This window comes from Anser cygnoides, chromosome Z (genome assembly GCF_040182565.1).
Source record: "Anser cygnoides isolate HZ-2024a breed goose chromosome Z, Taihu_goose_T2T_genome, whole genome shotgun sequence".
Classification (NCBI taxonomy): Eukaryota; Metazoa; Chordata; class Aves; order Anseriformes; family Anatidae; genus Anser; species Anser cygnoides.
Window position 1 is genome coordinate 10,726,442 of NC_089912.1, and position 21,233 is coordinate 10,747,674.

At 42.4% G+C, this 21,233-nt stretch overlaps 1 protein-coding gene across 7 annotated transcripts in view; it reads left to right on the forward strand.

Annotated features, from left to right (window-relative positions):
• The window catches only part of PALM2AKAP2 (PALM2 and AKAP2 fusion), a 257,309-nt gene that overhangs the window by 95,746 nt on the left and 140,330 nt on the right, over positions 1 to 21,233 (forward strand). For 4 of the 7 annotated variants that reach the window (XM_013192283.3, XM_048051418.2, XM_048051419.2 and 1 more), the window contains exons 4-6: positions 10,571 to 10,685; positions 11,282 to 11,303; positions 17,806 to 17,907. In XM_013192283.3, coding sequence (XP_013047737.2) covers positions 10,571 to 10,685; positions 11,282 to 11,303; positions 17,806 to 17,907 — 239 coding nt within the window. The remainder of the gene's footprint in view (positions 1 to 10,570; positions 10,686 to 11,281; positions 11,304 to 17,805; positions 17,908 to 21,233) is intronic. The other 3 variants (XM_066988190.1, XM_048051421.2, XM_048051422.2) reach the window with 1 other exon arrangement.

Consider the following 21,233-nt stretch of genomic DNA (forward strand, 5'->3'; position numbering starts at 1 on the left):
TTCTTCATGTCAATAAAGGACTTCAGCATCTTATCAGCATACTCGGAAAATTAGAATTGTCCATGATATTTTTTTATTTCACAGCTGTGCCATTACTGTATTTTTCAACAGAACAAAGAGCCTGAGTTTGCTAAGCGCCATGTGAGCACTTGCACTGCAGAGAGACAAGCAAATACTGATGTAACCACAGACACGTTGTCTTAGCATCTGTCCTAGGCAATCTAAGTAATAGGTAGATCAGAGGAAGAATAATATTTACATCAAAAATATTTATATCACTGAGAGTAAAAAAAAATAATTAAATTAAATAAAATCTTTGGCTCAAGACAGATGGAAAGAATTGTCACTATAAACTGAGCACAAGAAGAAAAATACATCTCAAAAGGAATTGTGCTTCACAACAGGGAAAAACAGTAGCACATACTTTCTTCTGCTATATGTATGTTGGCTACAGAGATGACTTTTTGTTAGGTCAGTTGCTAGGTGTGTAAGATTATCTTCTCCTCAGAAAGTCTGCACACATTCGTTCATACAGGTTTTTGTATGGCACTGTTAAAATGTCTTTGCTGAGCGTCTGCACGAAGGGGCTGAGTAACACAGGCTCCTGCTGCTTCTCCTTGGGTGGTCAGAACCAGAGACCAGAACAGCCCAGGGAGCGCCTGCGTGCAGTGGTCCTGATCCATCGTCCTGCTGCACCCCGGTGCTGCCCTCTGAGCAAAACAGCCACAAGCACACCGCAAGGAAGCATAGAGGGGGGGAAACAATGCCAAGTGTCTCAAAAATCCATTAACTCTCTTGACTCTGGTGGACTCATAAAGTTTTGCCCAGGCCTTTTCAGGTGAAAGCTCTCCTATACATAGATTGAAACCTGCACTCTACTGACAAGGTGCCCATTGCTTCAGACATCTCCCAACATCAGTGGCTGCACTGGTGCATCATTTCCCAGTGGTTATGGCAAGCAGAAATGCAACAGAAGGAAAATGATAATTTTTAGGCTGTTACATCTATGCATCATATCTTATAAATTATATTTTATAGCATGTTATAAAACACTTTATATCATATATACATTTAGATATAGTTGGGTATAACATATTACTACACTTGAGGACACAAGGACTCCCTCCCTTGAAGTGTGGCTGTTCTCATCAGTTACAGACAGTGTTTAGATTTTACCCTTTGTGTAACTTTTATGGATGCATACTTTTATCAGGCTTCACCCTAGAAGCTGGAAGGGTATTGGTCCCCTGTGAATCATGGTCCCCTGTGCTCTGAATCTTTCTTTACTGAGGTGTATAACCTTTAGCGAAAGCAACAAGGGAGCCAGCCAGCAGATAGGAGTGAATGGTCAAATGTGAATGTGTTTGTCTGATTTGAAGGTGAGACGAAAGGTAAAGAAAGAACAACGAGGAGACAGTGCACATGGGAATAATGTTTTAATAGGAACTAGGGTGTTATAACTGGAGAAATAACCGGTGGAGCTGGAGTGGTGAACAGATGGGTCCACCAGGGACACAGGAATGAGGGGATGCAGCAAGCGGTAGGAAGGAAGGAAAGGAAAGAGAAAAAGTGGAAGAAAAGGAATGGACAACGAGATGGGCAGGCTTGGTTTAGAGCTTGTTTTTCTGTCCTCTGCTCCCCTGCACTGTATCAGCAGAAAACAGTATCGGTGTGCTGGGGCTGTTGATGCTAGCTCAGCCCTAGCATCAACATTCCTCTGTTGGCTGTGGCATTTCTCCAGCTCCCTGATTGCTCAACGACCTTTCTGCTTTTGAGAGTTTGTCCCAGTATGGTTGCTGCTTGTCAGAAAAGCAGTTAAACCCCAAACAATTGTTGAGGGTGCCTCAGCCCTCCAGCAGCCACCACCAAACCTCACCACTGAATTTAAGAAAAGAGTGATCCCTTGGACAGCAAGTTGGAGCCTATGCGTCAGCAGGTACCTGATCTCCCTGTAGGGTAGGTGGGATAAGGAGTGCTAAAATAAGCAGGGGAGGAATCTCTCCACAGGCATGTGTACAGGCTTCCTGGTGGCCCAATGCATTTCGCTTTTTGGTGCAGCATCCAAGCTTGCTGAAGTTGATTGTGTTTCTGGCATGGCCCCTCCAGAAGCAGCTGTAATTTTTAATAAGGATAGAAAATAAACAACCAGCACTTGCCCAAGTTTCTACTGTGGACAACCACTTCACCTGGAGGTTACAGAGCCCACCTTGCACCAGCTGGCTGCAAGGCTGTTCTCGTGGCCACTCTGCTGCGACACAAAGGATTCAGGTTTGCTGCTCAGCTGGCTTTGTAAATTGGGGACAAAAAAATGTTTTACTTGCCTGTACATGGAGGGCTGCAACCTCTTCAGGGGAAATAACTTTCATGTTTTTTTACTTCTCTTCACTAAAGAGCAAGGTGGAGGTAAAACCTGTGCCCTTTTCTAGGCTCCCTGCCTTCCCTCTCGATGCTGCTAGGTAACTGAATGTGTATCCCCACTGCACTGGTATGTGTAGGAGCGGCACACAAACATCCTCCTTCCTTGGCAGCTGCTGGTGTGGGTGCTGCCCAAGCGTGCGTTTGGGTTGTGCACCCATTCTAACCCAGCCAGCCCTGCTGCACTACGGAAGGAGGGGCGCTCTAAAGTCATCCCTCAGTTGCTCTCCCTTTATTCCTTGAGCCTCTCCCAAGCTACAAATAATGCAGCCCACAGTACAGCTGAGCTGCTGGCATCCGTTACTAAACTGAAATGAATTTTCATGTGCATAGCTGCAACATCTCAGCAAGCTGTTTTTCACAGAGCTGGCCACACCTGTGTTGCTTTTCTAGTCTCTGGGTGCATACCTCCACATTCAGGGCTTCGTGTGGAGGGGAACCACATGCCTGTCCTGTCTCAGGGCTGAGAGAAGAGAAAACAATAGCAATGGTGAAGCAATGACACAAAACCATGCTTCACTGAGAGGAGCCTGAATACCTTTTTTCAGTTGACTGGGCTGCTAATTGCTCTAAGCACAGGTCCTCCAAGAGGAGGGTTGGGTTAAGCTACCAGGCTGGGGTGGGTTAAGCTACCAGGGTCTTTACTCAGCCAGTCAGGGAGATAAAGGGACTCGGTAAGATCTGCCAGGTCCTCTATGGAGCCTGGTCAGGAGTGCAAATGGGAACTTTCAGACCAAAGAGCTCAGGTGCAAGCAGGTGAGAGGAAAGTAAGAAGACTCCTGGCTCTTTCACCTCCTTGGTGACTGGCCAGGGAGCTGAGTTCAGACCAAAGAATTTTTTTTTCCACATCCATTTCCCAAAGGAGTGTCAAGCAATGTGGTGCTCCTCTGTGAGGGCAAGCATCCGAGACACGGTGAATCACCAATTTCCAGCCGGTGGCGGGCCCTCTCCTGGGGCAGGGCGGTGTAGCCTGGGTAGCTTTGAGGTTGTAACCTCACGCAGGCTGGAGACATCTGCTTGAAGTAGACTGGAAGAACCTGGCCTTGGAAGATTCATATTTCTAAATGTCTACTAACAGGTGTGGGCTGTAAATACCATGGGGGCAAGAAGCAGAGTATTAAGGTCATATGAGAAGGTGATACTGGAATGAGATATAACATGCTTCTAAAACAGGGAAAAAACAGGCAATGAAAAAACAAAAATGACAAATTAAAAACCACTGACATAAATTAGTACACCAACTTGGTGTTTCTTTGGGAAGGAAAGGACTCAGCCATATAACTTTGGCAATTCCAGATCAACGTTCTCCACAAAACATTTTACATCCAGAACAGGCAACAGTTTATTAACTCAGGATAAAGATTGTTGGGTTTTACAGCTCATCATGTTTAGCTGAAGAAATCCTATGGCCAATACTTGACTTGCTGGCCTTGATTTGGTTAACATAGCAGGGTCTAACCTGGTCCTAAATCAGGCAGATGTAAAATATGAATACATAGATTGCTTTCTGTTCATGTTCATGTACACATCTATGGTAAACAACAGATGGAATTATGCAGACTTCAGCTGGCACTGGGATGTAACTTTTGCCTGGTGAAAGGAACGGTTTCCCTTCCTATGTACCCAGGAAGATACATATAGATTTCCAGAGCAACTCATTCAGCATCATGCCTGAATCTCATTTATAAGTACCGATTAGTGATAATGTATTCCCAGTCATTCCAGTCATGGAGGCTTTGCCTTTTCAAAGATGCTAATTAAGTTTGCTGCTCTTGATTATCAGCTGCACCCTGTAAACAACACCCTTTTGGAAATCATAAGATGTGCACTTCCAGCTTTCCTCTTTGAGGGTGAGCTGTTCAAAAAGGATGAGCTCTGCAGAAAGACTAAACTAAGAGGCACCAAATTGCTCAACTCTGGAATCCCATTTCAGATCCTGCAGCAGACCTGAAATCAAGCATTTTTTTTCACCATCAGCACTAGCCACATGTAGATACACAGAGACATCCACAGATGTTACACCTGGTTGTAGCACCACTGCCAGTGTTTGCTAAGAAAATGAAGCCAAAGCTGAAAATAAACCAGGTATTAGTTAGTGATTTCCCACTCTCCTACAGCAGAATGGTGGTGTTCATGGCTGTGGCATATACGTAAATGGACCCATTTCTTGGTTTACAGCCAGGTTACTGACATCTGGCAGTTGATATGGGTGTAGGAAGTACATAAAGGGCAGAGGTTCTGGATTGGGATTTAGGGTACAGTTCCTCATATCTTCCCTGCTTGTGTTGGTTTACAGAGCCCAGATGCAAGACTTTGCACATCTTGCAGAGGGAACCTGTTCCCCACCCTGATTCAAAGTCTCTCATTCTTTCCCTTGCAAGTTAATTTTCTGAGGTTATTCTGAATGGGAGTAGTTTACCCTGCTGCCCTAAAAATCCCTTATAGTGGCTAAGAAGTAGGAGTAAGACACCCGTGGGGTCGAGCATTTTAGCCAGCACTCTTTTGCACTGCAGTAAGAGGCACATGGCTTTGTGCTTTCAGAAAGATGGACCCTGCATGTTAAGTTTCAGTTGCCCACAAAAGAAGAAAGACTTCCACACTTTCTGTTTTTGCTCTGTGGTCAAAAGCTTCATGAGGGCTAGATGCATACTGAGTCTGAGCAGAGATCAGATTCATCCCTATTGGCAGGCCCAAGTCTCCCTGAACTTGGTGTTCAACTTTCTGTATAGTAAGCATCAGAGGGGTATGTTGCAGTTCACTGCTTGCGAATCTGTCATTTTAATACCACGTGTAACACCTCAGATTTTCAGCTCTGAGAGACGCGGCACTAATTACAGACCCATGAATTTTTTGTGCCTTTTATACCAGGTTGATTTGGGTGGTCAGTCAAGCAAAAGCAAAATACACACTTTGCAGCTGAGCCATCCCCCACTCTACATACGCATCCGTTACCTTTTCCCTTTGAGTGTTTACTCTGATTAAGTCTTTCCTGTTTTCCTCATAAGTTCTGAATACTTGTATATTTTCCTTATTCATGCTGATTAATGTTCTTTTTTCCACTGACACATCAGTGTGTATGCCACAGACATCATTTCTATTATGCCTCTTTCTTCACTACAGAAATGGCATGAGTATTTCTCAGGTTGTGGGGTGCAACCCATCACGCAGAGCTAGTAGGGGCTAAAGAACTGGTCTTTAAACCTGACACTGTTCTCCCCGCTTATAATGCTGGTACCATCCCACCCCGAAAAAACAAAACAAAACAAAACAAAAAAACACTGCTGGGAAACAGCATTTCTCCCAAATGCAGTTATTTCCAGAGAGCATGTTTGTGCCAGAGCTGATGATCTGGACAGAGGAGGCTATGTTGTCCTCAGGCATGGTGCTGCTTACTTGAGGTCTGTGTGTTCTTGTTGCGAGGACTGTGGATCCATACAGCTGTCTGAGTGCCCTGAGGATACTGCTCCGGGTCCCTCCCAAGGCACCTTGTACTGCAACAGACTCTGCCTTTCATCAGAGAGGAGCCCAAATCCATGGGTTTCAACATCTTAGCATAGGAAACAGATGAAATCCTTCACCTAGAGACAATCCATTCACTCCCTTCAGACTGAAGCACCAAGCTGAGCCCATAATGTTTGCTGGATACTGAGTGCAAACATAAATGCACCTGTACGTACACCACAGTATCAAACCTCTCCTCCCTCTTTACCACTTAGCTCTCCCTGCTCAATGCCCTCATTTGTCACCTGAATTAAACAGTTTTCTGTGCTCACCAAGAGCAAGTTTGGTCCCTGATCACAGTGTCTCTGCAGGAAAGTTCACTCGCATCTTTCCCCTCTTCTCTCAGAAATGTGACTGCGCACCCTGCTGACACCAGCTGAAATCCCACCAGGCACAGACCAGACTTTGACAGGTGTGCACCCTCCTCCCCTGCGGTATTGAATGGTTCTGCTCAGAATTTCTTCCATTTCATAGTGGGACATTGCCGTAAACAAGGCCAGGCAGTTCTACTGGGTTTAATGACCATTATTCTTGGTGCAGAGTCCAAGGAACACATGGGATACTACATTGTTTTCATAACTCAGACGGCCCAGAGGCCAGGTACATTTAGGTTTCTGAGTGACAAAATCTCCCCTCTTTCTTCCCGTGGTATCTGGAGAAATAGGGTCCTGTGTACATCTACTGTGAAGAACTACCCATGACAAACCAACTCACAGCTACACAACCATTTTTTCTCCTTTTGGCAACATTTGAGCAGATCCGAGTAATCAGAAAACTACTCGGACCAAGAAACAGCAATACTAATGGCTCATTTTACACCACTTCTATTCCGTCTCGAGCTCCATTTTCTTTCATATTTATTCTCTACAGCACTCCTGATGCTGTAGTTGTTTATTTGGTAGCTTAATTGTTATGGCTGTCTTTCAAACTATAGCCTGAAATCTGCTAAGAAGCCAGGAAGAAGGGAATTACAGGGTTTCCTTACCAGGTGTCAAATGACAATTAAAACACATCCTTTTTAAACTGGGCTTGAAGAAAGGGACATTATTGAATATTTAGCAAGCTTACACAGGAAGAATGTAAGGACTTTGTATATGTATGTGCGTGCAAATGTGTACTCTGATGGATTTATTGCTGTTTAGAACATTATATGGCATGCTGCCCAAAACTGATGTGATATTAGTGCTTTTGTTTCTCAGGCCAAATTTGCATGTGTCTGTTGTTACTAAAACAGCAGGCATTTCTCATTGTCCCTTGGCAATTTTAGTGGTATGATATTTAACTAAAAAAAAAAAATAAAGGGTGCAAACCAACTTTCAGTTTGTATTACGATTTTAATTTTTGCATTGCTGGCTCCTATGCAAATAGGCAGCCTAAAGGAGATAGTGAAGACTCTAGGTGCCTACTAAAGAAATATTTTCCAGTGAGGTCCATGATGCCTAGGTAGTTTACTAATGAATATATACAACATGGAAACTGTGCTCCTGGGTATTTCTGTTACCTCTGGTACCCTAGCAACATTACCTCAGCCTTTAAACCTAAAGATTACGGATGAAAGTTGTATAAAAAATGAGCGAAAGGAATAAAACAACCTCCTGTGGATATTAATGTTAGGTAAATGATCCCTGTGCTGTGTAACATGGTACTTTCTAGCTGAACACTGCTGAATGATCCATATTTTTCCTGCCACAACTAGGAATTCAGTATTTTAGCTGGCTCTGTCAGTTTTCCTAGTACTAGACCTTTTTTACACAGGGCCTAGGAGACTCTCAGTCTGCTTGCACAGATTTCAGTGGAAGAAGGGCAATTTGCACTTAAGGTTTGTGGTTTTATGCATTCTTACTCAGTGTCACATAGGAGATCTGTGTCCCTATCAGCTCTACCCAAGTCTCTAAATGCTGGCAGCTACGTCTCAATTCCTTCTCTCTTTAGCAAGTTGCTGTTATTACTGCTTTTAGAAGGAATGGAAGAAAAGTCGGGGGAAAGAAATGTCATCAGAATAGGGTAATGTAATGTTTCATTTGCACAACTTGTTTTAATGACAACAGTAGTCTGACATGAATGAAGCAGAATTTGAAGAAATAAACCAGAAGGGAAGGTTAAAAGGGACACAAACAAGTAAAAACAACAACAAAAAGCAGATAGCTAGAAAGTAAGAAATAATAAATCTAAGCAAATGCTAAGTGTGCATATACAAGCGCATGAGCATATGTGCATGTGCATGTCTGAAAGCAAACTTTTCTTGGAAGTACAAACAATTCATGACAAAACTTCCACAGTTTTGAACCAGTGCACAAAAAAAAATAATAAAAATAAAAATAAACATGTTTACGATCACCTCAAGTTGCAAGGGGTCTACATGCATTTACAGTCTTATCCACATCAAATGAGTTGCCTTACTCCACATATACTCAGTGTTTTCATTGTCATAAATGATTAACTACTGTCCAGCTCATTTGAAAGAAATAGAACCTCTTTCTTCCCATGTATTTTGTTGGTGGTGACTTCTACACACTCCCATTTTCCAGTCTCCTCCTTGATCACATGACTAGCAAAATGCACCAGGCTATACAATAGGTACTCTGGAAATGCTGCTGAGCAATTCACTTAGGAAGAAAAGAAACATACCAATAAACCCCCACTCACCCAGCTTAACGATGTAACTTCATCAGAACAGAATAATTCAGGTGCCTTTATCAGTGAGGTATAAACATACATGAATGTACTAATCACTCGCAGGAACAGGGAAGGAAAAGAAGACACCTTTCTGTTGACTTCTAAATTCATTAAGTATGAGTGTGGCCTTGGCTGACCTCAGTGACAAATAATGTTTTCACTTCAATAGCTATTAAAAATAAAAATTCTGGGAAGAAAACTTGAGATGAAATGGTATTTTTGAAAGCTTTCTCTCTGAAAAATTCACCCCATATCAAATTGTTCCATTTCAGCAGAACAAAATATTTTGCATTCGTAAACTTTTTGTATTAATTTGGAGAAAACATGAAGTGGATTGGAACTCTAGTTTCCAACAGTGCTTTTTAAAATCACTAAAATTAGGTCATTTCTATTTGGACATTAGGGGGTTTCCTTTGAGAAAGAAACTAGGCAGTTTGACAAACTATGGGGAATTTGAGGTTGTTCATTATTGGCATACTTCAAGAGAGCAAAATCTGCCTTTTTTTCAATCCACAACAATTTGAGGCTGCAACTCTTTGACTTCCCTCTAATCTAAAGCATTCTCAGCAAGTGCCATGCAACTTTTGTCCTTGCACAACCAGAAAGTATGGAAAAATTTCCCAGGTGGGTGCCTGAGAGTTAGACCCCTGCATCTATATTTAGACATATTAATTTCACAAACAACCCAAGCTGTCAAGCTCCTGAGAGGAGCAATCCTTCCCTGTCTGTCTGTGCATGGTTGCTTTCTCCTTGCCCTCTGCCTTCTGACTGAACAAGCATTAACGAAGCCCTGCGCCAAGCAGGGTTGAGGAAGAGCAAAAATATGTCACTTTAGACTGGATCAGTGCCCTGATCATTCACATGGGAAATGGTGGCAGAAAGGCAGGAGCAAGGAGCTGTGGATAAGGAAGGGCTGCCTCTCTTTGTGCAAATACTGGACAATGTTTCACAGAAGTATGGTCCAACAAGCTGTGAGCAGCTACAGCTCATTTCCAAGGCAAAAGGTAACTGTTTGAAGTCTTAGGTAACTGAAAGTATTCATCTGAGCTCAAATTTTACAGATCCTTTCTTTTTTTCCTTTTTATTTTTGGCAAAAAGTAAGAAAATAGAGATAGTGGTATACCTAAAAATAGAAGGGGAAAAAAAATACAATATTGCTTCATATTACAGGTATAAATCATGGCAATAAAAGGAGGTTTGAGTTAAAGTAATGGAGAATCTAACCCCGCATGTTTCTAGTTAAAGTGTATGCCAAATCGGAATGAATCACATCTTAAGGAGTGCTCTTAGATAGCGACAAGATCAAGAAGAGTGCTTAATGCTTGCTGCCTAAAAGAATAAAACTATTTTCTGTACACCCTATGTATTTTATTATGTGAACCCCTAGGGTCCTCTGTACCATCCAGTAACAGCATGAAGCATGGATAGATATCCAAGGCTTTTGGCTGTCCTAGAAGAAAGCACCAACCCATGGGTTTTGTTTTGGAAAGTGGACAAAGTACAGGTTCTAGAATAACTCCCAATACAACTGGTTGACTGCCAGCTTCCAACAGCTGTTTCCAGTTCCATTGTCTGTAGTGTGGTGACAGTAAAAGATACCCATTCCTCTAATCATTACTGAATTTTTATGGTTATATTCAGTACTGAAGCTTCTAAAATGAAAGTGTGCATCTAAGAGATGTTACAGGAATCAGGGTGAAGGTATATTTTTAAGTGAGGTATATTTTTAGTTAATCTGCACATATTTTTGCAGAAGTGCATAATAAGAGATGTATTGTTTTTGTCCTGAATAGATCTATTTTACAAACAATTTACATGACCTTCATGTTTCTGAAAGTCAGTTGTGAATAACAAGTATGAAAGGTGTTCCTGATAACATTTGAAATGCTAATTGATACCTAGGCAACTACAGCTCAACAAAATAGTTTTTACATGTTTTGTTTTTGTTTGTATGTGCATGTTTGTATGTCTTCCACAGGCTGGAACAAGAAATACAGAAATTAGAAAGTGAGGAATCCCAAATATCTGCCAAAGAACAAATCATTTTGGAGAAGCTAAAGGAGACTGAGAAATCCTTTGACAACTTGCAAAAGGTATTTACAAAAAAAAAAAAAAAAAAAAAGACACTTGGGGCATAGATTGAAATCAAGGTAGACTGTTAGAACTGATTCAAAATAGCAGTTATAATTTAACATTTACAGGAAGGTTGTGGCCAGTTACAGAGTATTCAGCTCAAACCAGGATGAACAAGAGCAGAAAAGATATAGAAGTGTCAGATCTATTTTGGGTGGGTTATTTGCATTTGCCCTTCCCATTCCAACCTTTTCAAAATGGGGGTTTCAGACAATATCTCCCCAGCTTATCTACAGGGAAACCATGTGAGCTTTCGGCACCACTAAAAGATAATCAGGATGCCTGGAAGTCATCTCAAAGTGCCACAGATGGCACTTCTGAATGGTATTGCCTGCAAAAAACTGTGAATGTTCTCCTTTCAGTTACACCACGTCCTTCTCCTTTGGCCTCTAATTGCATCTAAACCTGAGGAGCCGCAGCCCTAGGTTCCCATTTAACAACGACAAAGAGCCTTATGAGCAGTCATAGCAGAAAAAATCAAGACTTCATGCAAATTTTACCCAAAATATGAAAGCTTTAACCGATCTTCCTTTTTTTTTTCTTTCTCTCTTCACAGACTTTTGCACACCAGGATGGTGGTAAGTGCCTTTTTACTCCTGTTTTGTTTTGAGGTTAGCAGGAGTTGTTACATAGCTTTCTTGCAAAAGTTTACAGAATGGGGATTCCTCTGTTCATTGCATGCTTCTGATTTATTGCTAGAGACATTACCTTGTCCTGTGGTGTTGCTATAGTGCAAGCACAAATATCACTGTTGCTATGGGGCAGTATTCCTTTGGTAGAGCTCCAGCTATTCTTATGTGCATGCAAGGGAAAAGAAAGTCATGTATGACTTGAAATAGGCATCATACAACTTTCCTTTTCACCTACTCATGATAAATCCTCTCCCCTCCATGTGCTCATACTGTTCATAAACTGTTAAATACAATGTGGAATATTCCTCATTTGCAGGAACAACTTGCTTTTGATTAAAATTAGATTATTTCACTAATGAATGATATTTTCTGTGTGATGATGTCACAGAAGGAAATCCTTGCTTAGGTGGATGAGGATGTAGTAATTTCTGGTTTATGAACTCAGTGTGACACTATGTGTGATCAGTCTAAATACTAAGATATAAATGTAGGTGTCTGGGAGAGCATAAATGTGGCTTGTTGACCAAGAGCTAGATAAACCCTTGCAGTGCATCTCCAGGACCCTTAGGACTCAGGAAGGACAGCATGCTGCTCCACCTGCAGATAAATCAGTACTCTAGACACTCATTCTCAGGACCTATCTTTGAACTGACAAGATGTGAAATGCTGAGGCCGCGACTAGCTCCTCCAGCTACTGACAAAGCCATGTCCACCTGTAGTTTAAGCATAGACAGGGAATATGTAGGATGATCCTAACATATAGGACACAGCTGAAGGTTAACATACAGTGTATGAGCTGATCCAGATCTGTTTAGAGGAGTTTCTTTTGGGGGGTATTAATATTATCTAGTAAGAAGGTTTTCTTTTTAGCTCAAAGATCCAGTTCAGAAATTTTCACTTCTATTAATAATATAATTCAAGGTTTAGGCTAACTCCAGTTGCCAAAAAACACAGAAGTCCCAGATAGGATATTCCTTTGTAAGAATTTATGTTTCCTCCTTCCCGAAGCATTTGAAGTTGGCTATCAAAAAGCAAATAAAGTTCCAGAATGGCAAATATCTTGTGCCTGTGCAGAGTTTCACTGTCATTGATAAGTTTCCAAAAAAGAATCAGTGCCTACAGGAATAAGCACTTAAAGTTGACAGGAACCTTTGTGACTCCTGCAAGACACAGACTGTCTCTTCATGTGGGTTATGATAAAACAGGAACCAAGGGAAAACCCAGTTAGCACATGTGAAGCAGTAGTTTCCCCTAGGGACTCTTCCCGTAGCATACCTACTTGTAGTACTTCATTGGGCTCAAGAGGAACCTCACTACACCCCAGATTTTGCCTGATTTCAGCAGATCTCACCCTCACAGACTGAGCCAGAAGGACAGTTTTTGATTTCTGCAAGGCTAACAGAAAACTGCAAAATAATGTCTAAGGCAACAGACTGCTGGCAGCATCAATGTGTAAGCAGAGGGAGCAGGGGATAGAGATAAGTTAAACCAGTACCTCTTCTCTTCAAGCCCCTCTGTTTACATCTTATCCCTTCCTCTTGACAATCAGTCCTGCTGGGCTGAGGTGGGCCTGGGTCATCCTCTAGACGGTTTTATGAAGAAGCAGACTGTACTCCGATGCTCTAAAGAAGATCGAGGCTGCAGGCCATCCTGTTGACCCAGGCCTGCCTCCCACTCTAGGCATGACGTGGCCATGCATCTCCATGTGGAAAAAACAGAGCTGGTCCTCTGTTTTCTGCTGTCCAACAACAGTCTGTGAGGGTAGCTGATCACAGTAAGAAGTGCACACGTACATTGCTAGCTGTGAGCAGTTTGATAACGTAGAGTTTTCCTCCTTTCAGAAATATGTAGGGCTTGCTTTGCTGTAGCAGACCTGTCATCTGTCTGTCAAACATCTGTATAACACATGCTGCAAGGGAAAATGGGAGGAGTCATTTCATAGTACAGGAAAGCTGAGTAAAATACGTACACGAACCTACACATACATGAATTACTGCTGTATCCTGAGAGACTTTGAGTCCATAAATCTCACATTAGTTTGCTGTGGTCCATCTGTCCCTTTATTCTAAACATGGTGATGGTGCAGAAAGTGGTTTGCCTCACCACTGCATCCCTGTGCATGCTTTTGTGCCATATATAAGGTGGTGATGGTGTTTCAACTACAGAGAGCTCAGAGCCCAAAGGGTCGAGGTGAAGGCAATGAGGAAGGGGGAGAAGTTGTGGTGAGCACCAGTGACCAGCCAAGTGGCTCTCGGTGTCCTTCCCACCGTTCCCAGGAAATGGCTGTGTTAGGCAAAGAACATTTCTGAGCTTGAGATCACCCAGGCACACTAAACACAAATCCCACATTTTCCAGGGTATGAACTCATTTTGCCTTCATAGATAACCACGTGAAATAAAGCAGCTCTTACTCCACATGTGTGTGTGTTTGTGGCTCAATGTGCATATAAAATAAAAGCCCCGTTAAGATCTGATGTGGCTCCCTTGGCTGCTGTACTTACCCTTGGGTAAGTTCATCCCCTGCAACTTTCAGCCGGCTGTATGCAAACTGCATGCTGCCACTTCAGCCAACACACAGAAGCCACAACTGCAGTAAGTACAGACTGCACAAACCTCGGTTTGCATCCAGTGTGTGTTAGCATATATTTGGCAAAGATGTGGCTCTGGAAACCTGACCTGGATGGTGTAGTTCACAGCGCCTTGCTTAGAGGCTCGTCTGGTTTCCTCTGCTCCGATCTGGATCAGCAGTGCTGCCCAACAGCAAAGCAGTGGAGCACGTCCTCAGAGGATCAGAAAGCAGATTTTTGTAGGGTGCTTTCCACGTGTCTTACAAAACCTGTTCAGTGACTGTTTTTCAGTTGTACAGTTTTAAGCAGGAGTTGGACTCGATGATAACTACGGGCCCCTTCCAATTCAGGATATTCTATGATTCCGTGCTTCTGAGTCTAAAACCCAAAAGATAAGCAACTTTTTAATCAGACCTGCATCTGTTAGAATGCATGGCTGCCACAGCTACGGCAGCACTGGCCACCCAGCTACATTCAGAGCCGGGCCACACAGCTCTTAGCAAAACTGCCTGCTTAGCCCTGTGCTCCCGGTCTTACAAATGTGGTGGGGACGTTGCAGTCTCTGTTCCCTCTGACATAACCCCCGGCAGCCCCAGATGGCTTCACAGGGGGAGCAGCCCTGCCCTGGGGGCCGGTATGTGCAGAAGACCTTAGGCACTCGTTTTAGTGGTAGTCAGACATTTTAAAGATAATCGAGCCCTTGGAAAATGAGCTCGTCTGGCATCTGGTCATGAGCCTCTGTGTGAGAGCTGTTCTGAGCAGTTCTGAAGCTTTGGTTTTGTGTAAGCACCCTTGAAGGATTATAGGGCCCCGTAAGTGTTCCCAAGCACTTTGTTTGTCTGATCATATGGAGAAGTGCCATAATCCTAAAATGCAGTTTGTTTTAAGTAGTACAAAAAGCCACAGGATATGTTTTATGGCATTCTTATATATTAATAACTCATCAAAGGTTGAAATGAAGGTATTGAATGGAGTCAGTTCAAAAGCTTTGATTTATGTTCTGTCTTACTCCCCATGCGAACAAAATGTTAATTGTGTCTCAGTCGCTCCTTGTAAAATTGCTCTCTTATTATTGCTTTTAGAGGTGCTAAATGAAACAGACCTTGTTGCCAGTGAGATAAAGGGAGACGAGCATGTTCTTTTCATCTGGGGTTGTGGGGGTGAGGGGGAAATAGGAACTGACAGAATGATTCAAGCCCCACCTCCTAGTCAAACATCCTGTCTTTGACATGTGGCACCACCATGTGCTTCAGAAGAAAGTAAGTGAGAATCCCACCACCCTCACCCCCACCACAGAATTCCTTACTCTGCCCAGTAATTAGAGATTTTCAGGATCCCTCAAGCAACTTTTTTTTTTTGTTGTTGTTCTAAGTAACATCCAGAAAAGTTTCTAAACTGAGTCAACGTTGGCGGCAGCTGACACTAGCATGGGCATTGTCTCCTGACACAGGAGGCAAAACAAAACAAAACAAATCAAAACAAAACCCATACTAAGATCCACAGGCATGAAGAGCATCAGAGTAAGGATCTCGCCACCAAGCTGCAAAACTGACCTGGCTTACCGATGGACTTTGGCAATGCTAATGACAAGGTGGTCAGCTCACTTCCTTGCACAGGCACTGCAGAGGAACATACACTTGCAATGAATTTTGCCTGCTGCATTGCCCTGGGATGAGAACAGCACCCTGGCTGTGCCTACGTATGCCCACAGTTAGCAAAAGCAGTCAGGCTGATTAGTGAAGCAGCACATGTCTGTATTGATTACACCCACGTGTGGACAGACAGGTCTGTCTCTCAAGTCACTGGATGACTATGTGCTGAAAGTACTGTTCCAGCAGCACACTCGACTGGATGAATAATTACTAAATTTCTGCCATTTCCAGAATACAAAGTGCCTTCTTATTCTGGCCCAGAAACAGTTCCCACTTCTTACTTCTGAGAAATTACTTCAGTTTTCAATAATGGCCTGCTCATTTGCTGGTGATATTTCCCAGAATAACAACAACGAGCATTGTACCGATTTCTCATCAGAGGCAAGAAATCCTGCAAAAGAAAGCAGCTGTTATTGACCACTGCTCAGTCAGCTGTGTCCTAAACAATTATTTCTCGCAGGCTCTGATGCTAAAAATAAAAAACTTTGAGGAAACACTATGCATTAAAAATATAAAAGCTCATTTGCCAGGACTGCCATTTGCCCAGTGAAGTATGAAATAAAACAATATTTCCCTGGCTGAGGTTTTTGAAATTCATCTGTTAGAAGTTGAACTTTTACAATAACTTCCTAGCTTTCCTGAATGCATTTACACTGTGCCTCTCTGTCATTCTCCTCTGATGCAGAAAGTACACAGAGGGAGGGAGAGGAGTCTTCCTATGAGGGGCTTTCTTCACGGGCTTTCTTCACATGAACTCCAGCTCCAGCAGTGGAGTGTCTTCTGCAGGACTGTGATTACCAGCCTACCACACCATGGCACATCAATGGCCACTGCAGGCTCTTAGGGCAGTAAAACCATTTTTCTAGTAGCAGGCTCAATTTTCCTGTCAAAAGAGCAGGTTTGGGGATTAGAGGTGACACATCCTGCCTTTGCTAAGAGTGTATCCAGGTGCAGTGTTTGTTTTTGTTTTGTTTTTGTTTTAGTGTTTTTTGCGTTTGTTTTCTGGGATGAATGTTAGCCCACTGGGAGCATCACAAGAGCGTCTCCCTTTACCAGATGCAGTAAAGCAGCGACCAACATGGCAATTTGTTTTCTCTCTCCCTTCACCATTTCACTCTCTCAGGCTGCACTGATCTCCATTATCTCACCTGCTTAGAGCAACAAGGGACACTGAGGAGAGCAGATTCTGCCTCCTACCCTTCCACATGGACCAGGTCATATCAAGAGTTTGACAGCTTTATTCTAAAATGTACCTGCAAAGTAGCCTTGGAGGAAAACAAGCATTCTCTTTTAGACAGGATAGGACATTATGTTTGAACAGAAATTTCACCTTTTCCATACAAAACTGAAAACATTTCTTGTTGATAGGAAACAATGTGATTTTTTTTTTCTTTTTTCTCTGTTTCTTGGTCAGTTATTTGCACATCTCTCCTCTGAGCTCCTCTTTTAATGTAGCCACTGAGTCTTAATGGAATGATATGTACCATCAAGTTATATTTATACCAGCCATAAAACATCTGCCAGTAAATATTTATAAAACTTCTTCAATGGCTTTCCTAAAGAACATATTTAGCTTGTGCTAAACAACCATAAGCAAGTCAGACCTTTAAGCTAATTCTATACTAGTTTGAGCTCTGTTAATGAACAGCTGCACTAAAGAACTGGCAGGAACTTAATAACTACTCAAGTTCACAACAGGCACCCTATGCTATAGGCAGTATCTATATTTGATTTCATTATTACCTGTATTTTAGCTTTAACAACAAAAAGCCAAATGTCAGTTCCATAATATGGGAAACAAACAGAGCTGGCCTTTCATCCCTCTCAGCCAAAGCTAGCATTTTTAGGCTTTTATAAGTCTATTTGAAATGTCATTTATTCTAGGTATCACGCTAGGTTTATTCCTTGTCTTCTCCCTCTATCCCCCAACATTTCCCACATTTAAAGGTCACAGACTTGATAAATCCAGAACCTCCTGACAAATAATTTTATGTGTTCAACTGACACAAGGTTTGAGTCATCTGGACCCATTCCCTCCTACCTCAGCTAGTCTATTGAACACCAATCACATGACAGTGACTTTGCACTTTGTTTGCTTTGATCCAATTATCTAGTACAAAGCTCCAGCGACTATTGTCAGGGCTGACAACTTAACGCTCTGCTGTCTAAGCAATGAAGCCACTGGGGCTCGTAGCACAAATCTAACTGTTTCCTGTTCTCTGACACCAGATGCAGTAAATTACATTTACTCCCAGATCCCTGAACTCCCAACCCTCTATTCACGAACAGCAGAGCCAGTTCCTGGGCGGGACGGAGCAAGCAGAGTAGCTGGTAAGTCTCAAGGAGCAAAGTATTATGATACCAATCCAGTAGCCATGAACTCTTTTTTGTTATGTTGCCTTAATTGGTCTGGAGTCAAGATATCATTTAAATGCTAGGAAATGCCATTTGATTTGTATGTTGTAAATAAGTCAAGGTTTTCTGAAGAGCAAAGAGTACTAGCAAGAAAATATATATTTGAGCTACATACAAGTAGCATAGGAAAGGTGTCTTTTTTTTTTTTTCATGGAAACATTCAGTTCCTTCCATCTCTGCTGATACAAATACATGGTATCTCAGCCAAGGTTTTACCTCCCCCATTGTACCCAAGCAATTCCCATCAAGACATACAGGTACTCACAAGTCTCCATTCATGCTTCAAACCTTTAAGTCATTTGATACTGCTTTGTATGCCATTCTTTCTTCTCGGGGAAAAGGCTGGGGAGAATTATGATGACCTATTTTGTGCTTGGAGCCATAGAGAGAGCTTTCTAACACCTATTTTCCACATTGCTTATGTGTCCTAAATGTGACAATGTGATTGTTAAAAGCTGCATGTGTTTCTTATTTTCAAGATCCTTCTTTTCTAAACAATCTATTCCCTATCTCAACACCAACTAGCTGGTGGCTACTTAAGAGATGTGCCAGGGACTGAGAATAAAAGGTGACTGTCTTGAAGAATGGGTTAATAAGCACAGCAAAGGAGTTTCTGCAGCTAAGACAGTGTATACCACTAGAGGATATGTAATTTTGTTCAGAGGACCTGTTGCAAACCATTCCAAAAGCTTCCCTTCCACCAGTGTTTGCCCTGATCTGTCCGAAAAGCAAGTTCTTCGCTGTGTGTTTTATGCCATTTTGTCAACACCCAGAGAACAATCATTTCTTTCATTCTTGGATGACCCACAAGCCTTGTTCAGGTATTCCTTGGTAAGAGTGTCTTGTGTGATCAATAGCTTAATGAGAAGGCACTAGCACATGTACTCAAGGGAAGACTACAAGCATCCATCTTAATACAAATTTAAAGACTATTGAGATTAAACTGACAAACAAACAAACAAACAAAGAAAAATAGCCTCTGAATCTCAGTATTTACAACACATAACAAGCAGAAGCCAGATTCTTTCCAATGCACATTGGGATCTTTTTGTCATGAAGCACTGCATCATGTTACACTGTAATTAAAGCTTGTACAGAGGACTTGTAGCCATGAATACAGGCTGTCATCTTCAACTACTGCTTTCAGTTTCAACCCTATTGTCAGATAGTTTTGTACTGTATTAATAGAGCCTATTTTGTAGTAAATAAGCTCTGCTTAAATAAAGACATTTTAGAAATCAACATTAGTTCAATTTTCAGCTACTTGGACAAGCCGAACATCTAGGTTTTCCTTCAGAGAACCAACATTATGCATACCAGCAGATAAGCAAGGTTCTGTTATTCATTTCTCCCATGGCAATGTGTTTCATTAGTGAACAGCTTTCTAAGATACTCAGATATATTTGTGCATTTATTAGCACAAAGAGCTTTAATGTGATCCCTGGGGCAGGTCATAAAGTACGTGTTATGTCAATATCCAAAAACACTGTTGCAAAATCATGACAGAAGAAATGAAAATGTTATCAGTGGCAAATTCTTAAGCAAATTAGGCAAACATCAAATACAAAAGGATATAACCACACTTGTTAACTTTCTAAATCAGATTAGTTATTAGCAGAGAGTCTTACAAGCAGTGATGGAACTTGTTGACCAAAGTCTTTCTAATAGCTTGGGTGCTGTTTTTTACATATAAAAATATGTATCTTGCAACTTTTCTTAAATATGGTCAAATCCATATGATGTAAATATCAAATTTCCCCTGTCTGCTTCTGAATTCAGGCCCATAAGTGCATTTTCTACTACACACTGCTGAACAAAATTAGTTCATCAAAAATGTGCAAAAATATGTACAAAAATGTGGCATTCAACAATATCTCACAGGAAAATCAGCAGCCTTTATCTGAAGAGTCTAGGAGTCTTTCAAAGTCATGCCCCAGATAGTATTTTTGTTTTCCAAAGAGAAGGGGAAGCACAGGAACTCCAGAGGAGCTGAGGATGCTGCCAGCTGGAGGGCTGGCAGTGCCATCTCTGTGGGGCTCTGCTGCTCAGCACAAGTCAGGAATTTCTGCTTATTACAGGTGATTTCCTGGGCAGGCTGGTGCTTCCTCCCAGCTCTGCTTTGCTTCAATTTGGCTGGTTGCCTCTCAAAAACCTGCCAGTGTGCCAGTTTTAACATCTACACCATAGGCTAGCCACCCCTATTTTTATGTCCTTGGTGTCCAAAGTCCTTGTACAATATGTGACTGAGAAGCCCTGGCAAGGCCAAGTGATATTCAGAGATCACTCACCCCAGGAAGAGTTCCAGTAATGAACTCTGATGTCCAAGTTAATAAAATTCAATATTGTTGGGGGTAGCACCTATGTCTTTTTTATTTCATTCCCACTTTACCTGGATTAAAGGTTTCATGGCAGAGTTATTTGCGTGAGACTTGAGGGATACTTGTCCACCAGATCTTGGGCAGGGACAGTCCCAAGGAAGTGACCCAATGCTCTGTGAGCTGCCTCATGGTGTGGTCCTGCTGTGAACGCAACGCTGCCTTGGGTTCACGTCCGATAACCCAGGATTAGGGAGACCATGTCTTCTGGGCTAACACGAGCAGCTAGATTATCCCAACAGAGAAGTTGGCACTGTTGGGGCAGTGACCACATTTTCAAGCTCTGCAATAAGCCCTGTGAGAGGAAGCAGAGTCAAAGCATCACATCATGGGGCAGACACCCAGGAGGTCAGCATCCAGCTCCATGTGGTTCAGCCCAGCACCCTTTCAGCCTTCTCCTGGTCACTGGAGTTGCTGTGGGGCACCCACGCATGATAATGCCAGCACAGACAGAGAGATAAGAAATTTGATATCCCTACTTGGTTGTGAAAATGGGTGTCTATACTCAAAGACATGACAGCTATGGACAAACTAGTCCATAAGTCTCCCAGACTAGTAGTAATCACAGTCCTTAAGGACATTCCCTTAACTTGCAATGAACTAGGCAAGATCCCTGCTCCTGCAGCCTACTCCAGACCTCAGCAGTACCTCCCTCTTGGCAGTAGCAATGCTCATTCACCCACCAGCACCTCCATCCTCTGGCCCCTTGCAGATATTTGTGTGGTGTTGCACTTGATCTAACCAGCCCTGCCTGGACACCAAGGTCTAAGCATACACACACAGCACATAGACAACAATACCCACCCTTGTCTGGTCTGCCTACCAAACTGCACTCCTGGGGCACAGAGGAGACCATTGCATAGGAGC